At 36.0% G+C, this 15,646-nt stretch overlaps 1 protein-coding gene across 11 annotated transcripts in view; it reads right to left on the bottom strand.

Annotated features, from left to right (window-relative positions):
- NUMB (NUMB endocytic adaptor protein) overlaps nucleotides 1-15,646 on the bottom strand; it is a 204,834-nt gene that overhangs the window by 36,492 nt on the left and 152,696 nt on the right. For 8 of the 11 annotated variants that reach the window (XM_086709335.1, XM_086709337.1, XM_086709332.1 and 5 more), the window contains 2 exons: nucleotides 9,819-9,893; nucleotides 3,902-3,934 (listed from right to left, as the gene is read on the bottom strand). In XM_086709335.1, the coding sequence (XP_086565461.1) occupies nucleotides 3,902-3,934; nucleotides 9,819-9,893 (108 nt within the window). The remainder of the gene's footprint in view (nucleotides 1-3,901; nucleotides 3,935-9,818; nucleotides 9,894-15,646) is intronic. The other 3 variants (XM_086709334.1, XM_086709333.1, XM_086709341.1) reach the window with 1 other exon arrangement.

Raw genomic sequence — 15,646 nt, 5'->3', positions numbered from 1 at the left:
TTAAGTCACAATTGACCTGGCAAACTTGACAAACCAAGTCTCTTCCGCCAGGCAATTTCTTGTAGATTAGTGTGCAAGTGGGTTGAGTAATGGCAATTTGAAAGATTTCAAAGGCTCCAAATTAAAGTTTTTCATTTAAAAGCACATTTCTGCTGAGATTATGGGTAATGCTTCTTCCCCATTGGTTTTTATAATTTTTTAAATGACTTACTATAACATAAAAAATTATACATTAGAATAAAATTGTCCTGCCATAAAAAGAATTCTCCCTTCAATAACAAAAGAATTCTGACAGTCACAATGGTTCACAGATGCTAGTAGGAGATTGTTTAGTATCTTTTTTTCCTTTTTAAAAAAGTTTTTATTTAAATTCCAGTTAGTTAACATATAGTATAATATTAGCTTCAGATGTACAATTTAGTGATTCCACACTTCTATACAACACCTACTGCCCATCTGCTGAGCGTCTTTTAAGGAAATTCTGTGAGAGTAAAACTCACTAGTATGATTTAAATATCTCCAAATAAGGGGCTCCTGTGTGGCTCAGTCAGTTAAGCGTCCAACTCTTGGTTTCAGCTCAGGTCATGATCTCATGATTTGTGAGATCAAGACCCGAGCTGGACTCTGTGCTGCCAGTGCAGAGCCTGCTTAGGACTCTCTCTGCCTCTTCCCCACTCATGCTCTCTCTCTCAAAATAAATATTAAAACAAATTAAAAATAAATAAACATCTCCAAATAAATACAATGTTGGTTTGAACCACTGAAAAAACCTCTTTAAAGCCTTAATAAAAAAAGTGAGTTGAGGGGTGGCTGGGTGGCTCAGTCAGGTAAGAGTCTGACTCTTGATTTTGGCTCAGATCATGATCTCATTTGTGGGTTCTAGCCCCACATCAGGTTCTGCACTGACAGTGCAGAGGCTGATTGGGTTCTCTCTCTCCTTCTCCTTATGCCCCTCACCTGCTTACACGCTCTCTCAAAATAAATAAATAAACAAAAAAACATAAAGTGAAATAAGTTTATAGGAAGCTACTTATTAGCACCTTTTAAGGTTAAATCTTTTTATTTTATTTTAAAGATTTTATTTTTCAGTAATCTATATACCCAATGCGGGGCTTTAACCCACAACCCTGAGATTAAGAGCCACACACTCACCAACTGAGCCAACCAGGCACCCCAAGCTTCAATCTTTAAAACTTTGGTTGTAAATAATAAGAAAATAGAGTGACTGTATAGCATAGTGACTAAGAATGTGGGCTTTAGGGGCACCTGGGTGGCGCAGTCGGTTGAGCGTCCGACTTCAGCCAGGTCACGATCTCGCGGTCCGTGGGTTCGAGCCCCGCGTCGGGCTCTGGGCTGATGGCTCAGAGCCTGGAGCCTGTTTCCGATTCTGTGTCTCCCTCTCTCTCTGCCCCTCCCCCGTTCATGCTCTGTCTCTCTCTGTCCCAAAAATAAATAAACGTTGAAAAAAAAATTTTTTTTAAAAAAAAGAATGTGGGCTTTGGAGTCAAATTATCTGGGTCCAAAATTTTAGCTTCTACCACTTATCAGATCTGTGAATTTGGGCAGGACACCTACCTCTATAAACTTTAGTTTCCTCACTGTAAAATAGGGAGAATAATAATTTCAGGGTTATTTTAAGGATTGAGATGATTCTTAATTTTCTTTCTCATGCCATATAATCATGTTGCAAAATGCAACAGTGTGACCCAGTTCAGCTATACTGTAAGTGCACCCTGACTCCATTCTATATAGCAATGAATATTGCCACTTTGGGATGATTTTGAGTTGAAAGCTACCTTTGTTCCCTAACAGCATGTTGTATAACCTTTTAACAAGTTTTTTCTATAAACCAAATCAATATTTTCTATAACCCAGCCTTCTATGCAAGGTCTATACAAGGTTATTATTATTTATTTTATTTATTTGAGAAAGAGAGAAACCCAAGCAGGGCTCAAACCACAAACCATGAGCTCATGACCCGAGCCAAAATCAAGATGCTTAACCAACTGAGCCACCTAGGTGCCCCAAGGTTGTTTTACTAAAGTAGACATATTAAAAACTGATCACTTGGAAGCTAGTTTAAATTGTATAATAATTATGGTGATGTAAAATTGCTTTGAGAAATTCTATTTGGAAAAGAATAAATATCCACAAAAACTTCCTTAACAATTATGCCTATTTATATAGTTAACCTTTGAATACTGAACTGTGTAAATCCACTTATGTACAGATTTGATAAATACAGTACTGTAAATGTATTTTTTAAGATTAAAAAAATTTTTTTAATGTTTACTTTTGAGAGAGAGAGAGAGAGAGAGAGAGAGAGAGAGAGTGTAAGCACGCACAAGTGGAGGAAGGGCAGAGAGAGGGAGACAGAGGATCCGAAGCAGGCAAAGCAGGCTCCACACCAAGAGCAGAGAGCCCAATGTGGGGCTCGAACTCATGAACCGTGAGGTCATGACCTAAGCTGAATTCAGTCGCTTAATCCACTGAACTACCCAGGTACCACAAGATTTTCTTAATTAACATTTTCCTTCCTCTTGCTTACTTTATCATAAGAATACAGTATATAATACATATAACATACAAAATATGTGTTGATGGGGCGCCTGGGTGGCGCAGTTGGTTAAGCATCCGACTTTGGCTCAGGTCATGATCTCATGGCTCCTGAGTTTGATCTCCACTTAGGGCTCTCTGCTCTCAGTGCAGAGCATGTTCAGATCTTCTGTCTGCTTCTCTCTCTGCCCCTCCCCCACTTGTGCTCTGTCTCTCTCTCACAAAAATAAACATTAAAAAAATATATATGTGTTGATGGACTGTTTATGTTATCGGTAAGGTCAACAATAGGCTACTGTAGTTAAGTTCATGGAGAGTCAAATATCATACAGGGATTTTCCACTGCGGAGAGGGATGAAGGCCCTGATCCCTGGCATTGTTCAGGGTTAACTGTAATGATGCAGATATCTATAGGATTAGTTCTTTCTAGATATAGACTTGTTAATTTAACTCAAACTCAAGATGTCTACTAAGAAATTTTATTGTGACATATGTGGGTAAATTATATGACTTTCTATTTCAGATTCACAGCAGTAAACTGAATCAAGCCATTCAAGCTCTTCAAATTTGTTTATAGACAAATTTATAGTATAAAGGTGACCTACATGAACATGTAAAAACAAGTTACAACTAAAATATTTACTTAAGAAATGGAAACTATTTGTTCTTTAAAACAAATTTCCAAGGTAACAAAACCACCTTGTAAAAAAAAAAAAATTGTGATGGGATTTTTATATTCACATTAACTTTTTATAATTTATAGTCAGTTATCCAATGACAGTAGTGTTTTCTTATGCTGTCTCAGTCTGAATTATTTTGTAGCACTTACTCAAAACTAAACAATGATAAGCTTTGACACAAAAATGTTAGAAATGTATTTAGCTATTTGTATATATATTCTTAATTTTAAGAAACTCTGAACATTAAATAATCATTACTTGAAAAGCATGTACAGAAAGAATATCACACATAATGATAGATATTTGGTAGACTGCTAATTAAGATAATTTTTCTTAGATTAGCAGCCCAGGTTTAAAAAAAAAAAAATCACAGTAAAACCCACTTGCTAAAAACCCAGCTAATATGCTAGTATGAACAGCTTTGTAAGATCAAATTAAATTTAATACCTAGCTTTGAGGAAATAATCCTCTTTTAACTTATCTGCTTTAATTATTAGATTTTAGTATCAACAGACACACAGTTAACATCATAGATAGCAAGTTTCCAATTTATTAATTTCCCTCTATAGTCAAATCATTTCCTGTATTATGAAGAAACCAATGTCAGTGCTATACTAGGGGTGTAACTCCTTATAAAGCAAGCACGAATGTGGCATCAAACTTACTTTTCCAAAGAAGCCTTTGAAGAACTTCCTTTCCTGGAGGAACAGGGGGACAAGTCGAGCGCTATTATTGTATGGGCTAAATGTCCCAGGGTTTCACACCAATAAGCACATACAGAAGTTGGGTAAAGGGCAAAGTAGGAGAAGGGGAGGGAGTGAGAGTTTTAAAGAGTTATCCATACCAGGAGTGACAGGGAAAAAGGAAGGGTGCATGAAAATGCAGGGAAACATACTATATGGCCTAAGAATCCATGAAAGGAGTGAGAAGAAATCAGAACCTGTGTATCCATGCAGAGCAACTAGTTAGTTTAGTATTCTGTATTTACTTTTGAAACAGAGATTATCCAAATTTGGCAGCAGAGAAAAAGATGAACACATATTGGTTTGGCAAGATTTGCATTTTAAATTTCCTAATAGTGAGTAGTAAATACATTTTTCAATTTCCATATACATTTTTTTCAATGTAAACATCAGTGGTCAACTATGTGGAAGTCATGAATTAAAAAAACAGTCCACATTTGAATAACCACATAAAAAATGCAACACATAAAATTAAATTATGAGTATGTAGCAAGAATCCTTGTCAAACTTTTTCTTACTGAGTTCAAGAGGTTACTTAGAGAATCCTTACTTATGCATTAGGATCAATTTGTATGTTATATCTGGGCTGATCAATTCCACAACAATCATGGGGGAAATAATAGATATGTTCTATTCCAAAAAGAGAATAAATCAGCTATAAAGAACACAAAGCTAATGTTTTCATTGCAGCTGAAAAAACAAATATATCTGAGAACCAAACAAGAACCACAAAAGAAATTTTAAAAATAGGGTTTTGTTTTCTTTTAAAATGCTGTTTTAGAATAAAGAAACTTGCATTGACAGTTCTAAGTATACAGCTCTGAAACTATGTAGATAAGAGAGAGCTAACTATGGTCCCAGCACCAATCTTTAAGCATGTACAACTTTGAAAGCTGGCTACCATTTAAAATCAGAACTTGAGGGGCGCCTGGGTGGCGCAGTCGGTTAAGCGTCCGACTTCAGCCAGGTCACGATCTTGCAGTCCGTGAGTTCGAGCCCCGCGTCGGGCTCTGGGCTGATGGCTCAGAGCCTGGAGCCTGTTTCCGATTCTGTGTCTCCCTCTCTCTCTGCCCCTCCCCCGTTCGTGCTCTGTCTCTCTCTGTCCCAAAAATAAATAAACGTTGAAAAAAAAAAATTTTAAATCAGAACTTGAATGCAAAGTAGATGGGTTCTAACCCAAGCTGTCTCAACTTTACATTTCCTAACTCTGGTTGAACTATACGTTAAGCTTTTTGATTTTAAAATCAGCGTTTAATGTTGGATAAGTATCTAGAAAAAGACAAATGTACTGAAATTTTGCTCTCTCAAACAATTTATAAACTCATTCACTACTCTCAAACACTGAATAGTTTGTTTTCTACCTAAGTTTTGAAAATCACAAACAGCATCAAATATTTCCAAAAAATGTTTTGAACTTAAGCTGGAAAAACAATGAAGTAATTGAGGTAGTTATTGTAATAAGAGTAAGTTTATTTCTACTGCCAAGTTTGGTGACCCTAGTTTTGTTAGACTGTGAGTAACCATCAGCTTTTAAAGATGCAGCCCAAGTTAAAAGATTCACCATTCTTGAGGGCTAGGGAGGAGAGGGAAGGAGATCTGTTAATATTTAATTTAGCTCCCAGGAAAGCTCTTGTTAAACATGTAGTTTGCCCTCTTCATAAAAGACTTCAGATGTTAACAAAAAAAGTTGACGTGCAAATGCATTAAAAGATAGCTATCAGAGAATATTAGTGTTTTTTTAAAAACAAGTTATGATTCTTTTACCTGCTAAAACAAGAACATATATTAAAGCAAATATATCAAATAGTGAATAAAAAAACAACATATTAGAAACTGTCAGTATAATGAAACTAGTCTAAAACCCAGACAGAGAATGAGAGACATTCAGAGACAACGGGAAGAAAAGACCTTTAAAAGGAAGAGTGTATTGAACTAGTGTCAAGCAAGATAACCAAAGGCCCTATACACTTTTTACAAAATAGACTGATAAATGACATTACTACTCATCCTGAAACTGCCTATGTCATTAAAGGCACTGAAAATGGGCAATAGTTGTTTCTATTATTTATCCTATACAATCTAAGTCCCAATGCAGCTAATTTGTGCACTCATGTCACAAAATAAATGAGTAGAAAAATACCTTTAACTAACTTTATCATACAAAGTAAAAAGAATTTAAACATATTTATGCTCTTGAAAAGCATTTTGAAAATTCAATTTTGTTTAGTTACAGTATCTTTTTGTTTGAGAATATTAACTATGCACATAACTTCTAGTTGATATTAAAGTAATCCTAAATTATAAGAGACTACATTGAGGAAAAATAGAAACCATACTTGCAAATTATCCAGCTTCCTAAATTATTTATAAATTTAAGAAGCTCTAGAATGTCACATTTTTAGTTCAACTATCATCCAAGTAATAAGTTTACGATGTTTGTTTTGCTACTTAACTGATATATTTGAGCTATATAATTCTTTAAATTTTAAAACTCTGGCATTCAAACTAGTTACATATTTCTTCTTTAATTTTCTTTTACATTTACTTCCATTTATTTGAAAGTCTAAGAAGGAGACATAGCTTTTGGTACAATATAACCATCTGGCACAGCAGATTATAGATGTTTGATGAATGTTTGATAAGGGGCAGGAGGCAACCAGAAATTTCTGCACAGTAAAACTATGAAAAGAACAGAAAAATCATAAATATTTGTGAACTAATATGGTCTAAGAAGAACAACATCCTGAAGAATTCCAACTTACTGCAAGCCTCTCAGTATAGAATTAGAAAGAATATTTGTAAGGGGGAGTTTTATTGACTATAATAAATAGGAAATTGACCCCGATTACCCAAAAATTCAATCTTATTTGTTAAATACATGTTTATCTATCTGAAATTATACACAACATTTGCCCCAAGTCTCTTGGATAGCATTAGTTTGAAAAACTTTAAAGAACTTCTTGAATGAAAAGTTCAGAAGTGGTCAACTTCCCCTGAAAGTTTAAAAGTTTAAGTATATCCAGAAAAGCAATTGACATATATAAAACTTTGTATTAGTCATAAACGACCATAGGGAAATCAGGATATTTTAGAGATACATAAAAGGGTTTCATAAACTTTAAAACACTAAATGTAACATATGGTAATGATAATTGTTAGGAGATTTGATTTGACCACATATTGAGGGCCTAATTATTTTCTGTATACTCATTCTAGAAATATTTTTTGAGTGGCTACTATGTACCAAACACTGTTCCAGGCATAGGCATAATTTTTTAAATGGCAATTTGGTTACTATTTCTGATGAAAATAAAACCCATTAAATTTTATTAACTAAATAGTCCCATACCTCAAATAATCATGTTTATAGTTTATAATCTTCATGGTTAAAAAAAAGGTAAAAATTTCATTTGATTAAAAAAATTAGTTTTTTTTATTAACTTTATACATTTAAGTAATTTCTACACTCAACATGGGGCTTGAACCCACAACTGAGATCAAGAGTCACGTGTTCTTCTGACTGAGCCAGCCAGTTGCTCCTAAAAAAATTAGTTTTAAAACTAGCTGGTGAAGGGGCGCCTGGGTGACTCAGTTGGTTAAGCGTCCAACTCATGATTTTGGCTCACGTCATGATCTCATAGTTCAGTTTGTCAGTCCAAGCCCTGTGTCAGGCTCTGCACTGGCAATGCAGAGCCTGCTTGTGATTCTCCCTCCCTCCCTCTCTCTCTGTTCCTACCCCACTTGTGCGTGCGCGCGCGCTCTCTCTCTCTCTCTCTCTCTCTCCAAATAAAAAAATAAGCTTTAAATAAAAACAAAAATAAAATTAGATGGTGAATAATGGCCATCTCTGGGATTGCAAGAAATTTTATGTACTGTTTTTATTCATTTGTATTTTACACAATTAACTTATGATGTATATAATGAAGAGATGTTTCTAATGAAAAGTAGGCTTAAAGAAAACACTTAAGGAGCACCTGGATGGCTCAGTTAGTTAAGTATCCGACTTCGATTCAGGTCATGATCTCACAGTCTCCTGGGATCGAGCCAGGCCTGGAGCCTGCTTTAGATTCTGTGTCTCCCCCTCTCTCTGACCCTCCCCTGCTCAAGCTCTCTCACCCTCTCTCAAAAAAACCACTTAAGCGGATTCACTACTCATTAAACTAAATACCATTTCTTAATATATTCTGTACAAACTGAAACCATCCCTAGTTTTCCCTTATTTAGAAAGTGAACATGAAGCCACACTCTGAATTAAAAGACTAGCCTTCTAAGTGTAAGTTATATAAGTTATAAGATTTAATAACTATTTGTAGTTTGTTTCAGGTCTACGTAATATATTCACTGATTTGTCTATTGTTTTCGATCATTAGTATTATGATGCTTAAAATATTCTTTAATGACTAGTAGGGCAAATCATTGCATTACTTTAAAAATTTTCTAAGCTAAACTTATTCTTCTAGTGAACTTAGAATTATTTTGTTAAAGAAGAGACTGAATTTATGTTTCTTGGAAAATTACATTACTTAGGCTGTATGTAACTGGAGAATAAACTCAAGTGGACATGACCAATCTATAAATTATAGTTTCACATACCATAATAGATGAATATAATCCCTTTAACATTAATGATGATTAGACTAGGAAGGGCTTCAATCATTTAAGAATTTAAATGACCAAAATCTGAGGTAAATGTTATGTATGTGTGTGTATATGTACATGTGTCTACATATTGGTTTATTTTTAGTTTTTTGCATACTATAATCAGTTATTTTTCTCCTTTCCCTTCTACAATAGATTCACAGACATTTGTTCCAAAATATAATAGACCTCTCTAAGTTGGTTGCTTCTTTTTTATTGTATCTTTTATATTGAGGGATTACAGAAGAGGTCATATGAGATGTACCAAGAAGTAGAAAAGTTTTGATTATTAAGCAAATTGATAAAAAAAAAAGCACTCACTAGTAGCCAGACTTGTGACAGCCTACCATACGAGCAAACCTAAAGCAACAAGTATTTAATGCTGTCTAGGGCAGGGCATGCAAAAGTAATGGTTAATGCTTTCATAGCAAAAGGGTAAAAGGCCACACATTGGAGAGAAGGAAGGTTGCGAAGAGGATTGTCAGAGTTTATGAAACATTCTTCAAATCTATCCACAATATGATATTAACACTTTACTGCAAACTTTTATGAATTCTGAATCCATTCTCTCCTTTTACTAAATACACAGGCCTGTGCCTGGGATTTGTTTTATGGTATAATAGGCAAAGAAAACATTATGTATCCTGGAAAAGGCCTCTCCATTTCAAGTATGCTCAAGTTTGTGCAAAAGGCAGGGGAAATACACTGTTTATGTTAAAGGAGTATATAGAAGGAAACTGGGGAGTAGTAGCCAAAATAGTAAGCCCTCCCCCCAACTGTAAACCTCACTAGCCATCATCACAGGTAACTCTATCTTCTACTTTTTCCTGGAAAGCTGTTTATTGTAGTAAATTTAAAGTCAGTAATTAAAACCCAGTTATCACAGTTAAGACACTAACTCTAATAGTTTTCTCTTGGTTTTAGAACATTATTCATCTGTAAGATTTCATACCACTTGTTTAATTTAGGTTCTGAATCAAAAGTAACTTTTGGATAATGTCTGGCCTAAATTGGCAACATTGGTCTTTATTATTGACATCTTTGGATGACAACATGAGATGCTCTTTATTAGAGAGCCCACATCTTTTGCCTTAAAAGAAATACTGTTATTGGATAGCGAATCATTAAAATTTATTGAGCAAAATCTTTAAAAAAAATATTTCAGCATATAGATCAACCCTGGCAACCATCAAATACATACAGCTTTCAATCTTTTTACAGCATCTTCACAGATGTGCATTCCTCTTGACTCATCAACTTCTACATGGCCGAGGTACTGTAGAAAAGAAGAAAAAAGTTAGGGTTATTGCTATGCTTATTGAGTAGCTACTATATGGCAAGTATCAGTTGGTAGAAAATTGAATATCAAAATTTCTGCACGTAAGAAACCACTACTACAGAAGAGTTAAGATAATGTTTCTAACCCTCAGTGTCCTCATATAAATGAGATTTAGAATAAATGTCTCAAAGAGCTGTTATAGACAAGTGAAAAAGTACATGGTAAGCACTAAATGTTACCTAAATCTATTGGATCTGAACATAATAGCCTGTGCTAGACACAGTTACTGTGTCTCTGAACACAAAAAATAATCCTAAAATCAACTGTGTATGTATACATATATAAATACATGTATGTATATGTATACACACATATTGAAAAAGGCACAAATAAAAAGAACAGTTACTCAAAGGATGAAGAGATCACATATTCCTTTTATGGCAAGCATATAAGAGCAGGGCAGAGAACTAAAAAACAAATTTTAAGAGGGCAGTACATTTAAGCTTTAAAAGATGTGTAGAGGGGTTTGTCAGTTTGAGCCGTGAGCTGGGATCTGTGCTGACAGCTCAGAGCCAGGAGCCTGCTTGGGATTCTGTGTTTCCCTCTCTCTCTGCCCCTCCCCCACTCACACTCTGTCTCTGTCCCTGTGTCCCTCTCAAAAATGAATAAACATTTAAAAAAATATTTATAAGATGTGTAGAATTTGAAGAGGCAAAAATTGAAAGGCTAGAAAACTATTTCAGGCCAAGAGAATTTAACAAAAGTTATAGGTGTAGAAAAGCATAACTATATATCTGCAAGTATTCCTGTTTGGCTAGAACATGAGGTATATACAGCTGGGGAACTTTAATGCTGGAATGTGTCTTTATTTTTATTTATTTATTTATTTATTACAAATGTTTATTTATTTGGAGATAAAGAGAGTGTGTGTGTGAGTGAGGGAGGCGTAGAGAGAGGGAAAGAGAATCCTAAGCAGGCTCTGCACTGTCAACGCAAAGCCCGACAGACGTGGGGCTTGAACTCACACAAGCCTTGAGATCACAACTGCAGCCAAAATCAAGAGCTGGATGCTTAACCCACTAAGCCACCCATGGGCCCCGAGTCTCTCTTTAATCCTAGAGTCCATAGAGAGCTAATAAAGCTTTTTTTTGCAAGGTTACAGTAATGTAATTCAAACTGTACCTTAGCATGGGAATAGGTAAGAGAAAACAGAAGGGATGGTGGGAATATTACAAAAGTACTCTTATTTATGTATTTATTTATTTTGTGACAGAGAGAGAGAGAGAGGGAGGGAGGGAGGGAGGGAGGGAGGGAGGGAGTGCGAGCCTTGCAAGCAGGGGAGGGAGAGGGAGGGAGGGAGAGAGAGGGAGGGAGGGAGGGAGGGAGGGAGAGAGGGAGGGAGGGAGGAAATCTTAAGCAGGCTCCATGCTCAGCACAGAGCCTCATGAGCTCCTACAACCCTGGGATCACGATCTGAGCCAAAATCAAGAGTTGGACACTCAACTGACGGAACCCCCTTGGCGCCCCTGAAAGTGCTCTCTTTTAAAAGGAAATTTATGGTCTGGTTCTGGGTTAACATTGAGTAGACCCACTTTTCTCTGTCCAACCCGCTGAATGAAACCATAAAACCTGGACAGAATGCATGGAGCACCTATCTGAGGTCTCTTTTGTAAAGAGTAGAAAAGAAATTCAAGAAGAATACCAGGATCTTAGATATATATTTTTAAAAAAAAATTTTTTTTTCAACGTTTATTTATTTTTGGGACAGAGAGAGACAGAGCATGAACGGGGGAGGGGCAGAGAGAGAGGGAGACACAGAATCGGAAACAGGCTCCAGGCTCTGAGCCATTAGCCCAGAGCCTGACGCGGGGCTCGAACTCACGGACCGCGAGATCGTGACCTGGCTGAAGTCGGACGCTTAACCGACTGCGCCACCCAGGCGCCCCAGATATATATTTTTTAATATTTATTTATTTTGAGAGAGGGAGAGAGAATGAGTGAGCAAGCATGGATCTGGGAAGGGGCAGAGAGGGAGAGAGAGAATTCCACACAGGCTCTGGGCTGTCAGCGCAGAGCCTGATGCAGCGCTTGAACTCACAAAACTGTGAGATCATGATCTGAGCTGTAATCAAGAGCCAGACTCTCAAGATGCCTAGCCGACTGAACCATCCAGGCACCCTAAAGTACTTCTGAACTGGCAGGGAGTTTACCTCCCATTCTCCTCCTCCTTTTTTCCTCCCTCTCTTTTTTGATGCTTCCAGTTTGAACTTAACACAGCCAGAAATCCAAAAGTGAGTGCTGTGGCAAAGAAAGAACTCTGAGGGAAATAAAAAAGAACTCTGGGAAAAGCACTCTAGCTGTGGCTCTAAGATCAGGAGAGAGTATAGGAATCATACTCCCTTTTATTTATCTCTCTTAATTCTTTGTTGTCTCACATCCCAGCTCCCCAAAATATCCTGTGGTGGTGGCGCTGATGGCAGCAATGGAAACCTGCAAGAGCCACACTTCTGAGGGAGGGGAACTTTCCTCCTGGTTAGTGAAACTGTGATTCCAGGAAGATGGGACCAACACCCTTTCTGCTTTTTTCCCCCTTTGTATATCTCCCACCATTTGGCCCTGCATAGAGGTGAAATAGTGGGAACGTATGGAAGAGCAGAACAACAAGAACCCCAGGAAACACAGGCATAGAGTTTAAGTAACTTGCCCAAGGTCACTGAGCTAGTGAATACTCAAACCCAAGCAGCCTGACCAAGAACCATCTTATAATGCTCATATGTATGGAATTTTTCATTTTTACTCAAATCTTTCCAATACTGCATAAGTGCATAAAACCAGTGTATTACAATCAATTTAGGAAACTATTTGACTTCAAGTAACTTGAGGCATCAATCATAACGATCATTACCTAAGACCAAAATAATTAAATGTCTGAAGAATTTTAACAGCTATAATTTTGAGTGAACATTATATAAATAGGAAGAATCCTCACTTTTTAGTGAATCAAATGATGTATTATATATAGTTCCAAGCTGAAGGAGTCTAACCTCTTTAGGCCAAATCTGAATAATATGAAATCCAACAAGATAAATCTTTACATACTCTATTTTAGATTGTCAAGTACAACAAATTTTGGCTACAAATTTTATTTTCTAAACACTTTCTACCTAGATCCACATTTAGTTCCACTCTTTGGTTTTATAGATGAGAAACAGTGGTAATGTTTTCTCAAACTCAACATCACTGAATCCATTATGGATACTCAGTATATACAAGGGCTTCAAATTTTAGAGAATTTCTAAACTACTACATTAAAAACAATACATAATAGTGTTTCATATCAATAAGAAAGGATGCTGGTAGCAAATTTTCATGTGTACCTTTGTCTGGCTCAACAAAGGATAACTTTAAGACAGATTCCATATTTCGTCATCTTTGCTTACCTCTTTTTTCTACTAAGTTAGAACAATTTTACCCCCAAATTATAGGCTATCAGAAAAGTCAAATGTTTGGTGGCTCTGAACTAGCTCTAGATGTTCAGATTGACTCACACTCAGAAATAATAAAGTACTCTCTCACTGAAGACTGTTTTCATCATTCAGTTAGATGCAATAGTGATAGGTATATTACACTCAAATTCTGGAAAGCTCTATTTTTCAGCTTAGAAGACAATGATGAATGGACTTTTAAATACCTCCTTAGTTGAATTCAGCTCTAGAAAGGATTGCTTTATTTTCTGTTGATATTTGGCCTTTTTCAAAGTCCAAAAACATAATTTTAATTTTGTGGTCCAATAAGCAAAGAAAATAAAGCAGTGGGAAAGAGTAAAATCTTAGCAACTGAACTATTTGCATCATTGTTCTGACATTTTAACAAATTCTGGCAGCTCATTCTTAGTGCCTTGTGACATATATTAAGTTCTTTTTGTTTCTTTACCCTTAATCACTGACTTGAAATGCCAAGTATATATTTTTTAAAATTACATTATCCTGGACTTTCTATTTTGTTCTACTGTTGTGTCTTCCTATTGTGGCACTATAACATGCTATTTTGATCAACGGTTAATTTAAGAATGCATTTTAACATGGTTTAGCATGGTCACTTTCACTAATTTTTCTCCCACAGAATTTTCCTGGTTATTTCCTATGTTTAATTTTTGGTATCAACTTTGGAATAATTTTGTTCAATTCCTGTCCAAAAAAAACTTTGGTGTTTTAATTAAGATCACCTTAAGTTCACTAGTTAATTTGAGAAAAACTGACATTATAATACTGACCTATTCCATCTAACACTATTTATTCAAGTCTTTTATATCTCTGAAGTTTTATAGTAGCCTTCAAATATACTCTTGTACATTTCTTTCTAGATTAATAAGTATATTCCATAGCACTGCACCATTTAACATTCCCATCAAAGTGTATGACGGGTTCAATTTCCCTACATGCTCATCAGCACTTTATTTTCTATCATTTTTTAAATTATACCATCCTTTAATAGGTAGTATTAAACAAGTAGTATCTTGTGATTTTGATTTGCATGCTCCTAATGACTAATGATACTGAGTATCTGTATCTTTTTGTGTGCTAATTAGCCATTTGTATATCTTCTTTGGAGAAATACCAATTCATATCCTTTGCTCATTTTTTAAAAATTGGCCTATTTATATACTTTTTAAGTTTTATTTAAATTCCAGTTAGGAGTGTAATATTAGTTTCAGATGTACAATATAGTGATTGAACATTTCTATACACCACCCAATGCTCATCACAAACAAGTACACTCTTTCATCTCTGTCATCTATTTAACCCACCCCCCACCCACCTCCCTTCTGGTAACCATTAGTTTGTTCTCTATATTTAAGAGTCTGTTTCTTCATCTGCCTCTTTTTTTTCCCCTTTGCTCATTTGTTTCTTAAATTACACGAGTGAAATCATACGGTATTTGTCCTTTTTCTGACTTACTTTGCTTAGCATTAATACTACTCTTTAGCTCTATCCACGTCCTTGCAAATAGCAAGATCTTATTCTTTTTTATGGCTAAGTAATATTCTATTGCATATATACACCACATCTTTATCCATTTGTCAATCGATGAACAGTGGGCTGTTTCCATAATTTAGATATTGTAGATAAAGCTGCTATAAACACCGGAGTACATGTATCTCTCCGAACTAATATTTTTGCATTCTTTGGGTAAACACCTAGTAGTGCAATTGCTGGATTGTAGGGTAATTCTATTTTTAACTTCCTGAGGAATCTCCACTCTGTTTTCCAGAGTGACTGCATTAGTTTGCATTCCCAACAGTGCAAGAAGGTTCCCTTTTCTTCACATCCTTGCCAACACCTGTTGTTTCTTGTGTTCTTGATTTTAGCCATTCTGACAGTTGTGAGGTGTTATCTCACTGTAGTTTTGATTTGCATTTCCCTGATGATAAGTGAGGTTGACCATCTTTTCATGTGTCTGTTGGCCATCTGTATGTCTTCTTTGGAAAAATGTCTATTTATCTCTTCTGCCCATTTTTAATTATTCATTTTTGGGGTGTTGAGTTTTATTTTTTTTTTTTTCAACGTTTATTTATTTTTTTTGGGACAGAGAGAGACAGAGCATGAACGGGGGAGGGGCAGAGAGAGAGGGAGACACAGAATCGGAAACAGGCTCCAGGGTCTGAGCCATCAGCCCAGAGCCTGACGCGGGGCTCGAACTCACGGACCGCGAGATCATGACCTGGCTGAAGTCGGACGCTTAACCGACTG

Source organism: Puma concolor, chromosome B3 (assembly GCF_028749965.1).
Source record: "Puma concolor isolate L17-30 chromosome B3, mPumCon1.1.hap2, whole genome shotgun sequence".
Taxonomy (NCBI): domain Eukaryota; kingdom Metazoa; phylum Chordata; class Mammalia; order Carnivora; family Felidae; genus Puma; species Puma concolor.
The sequence above is the reverse complement of the archived record's forward strand: the minus strand, read 5'-3'. Positions and strand labels throughout refer to the sequence as shown.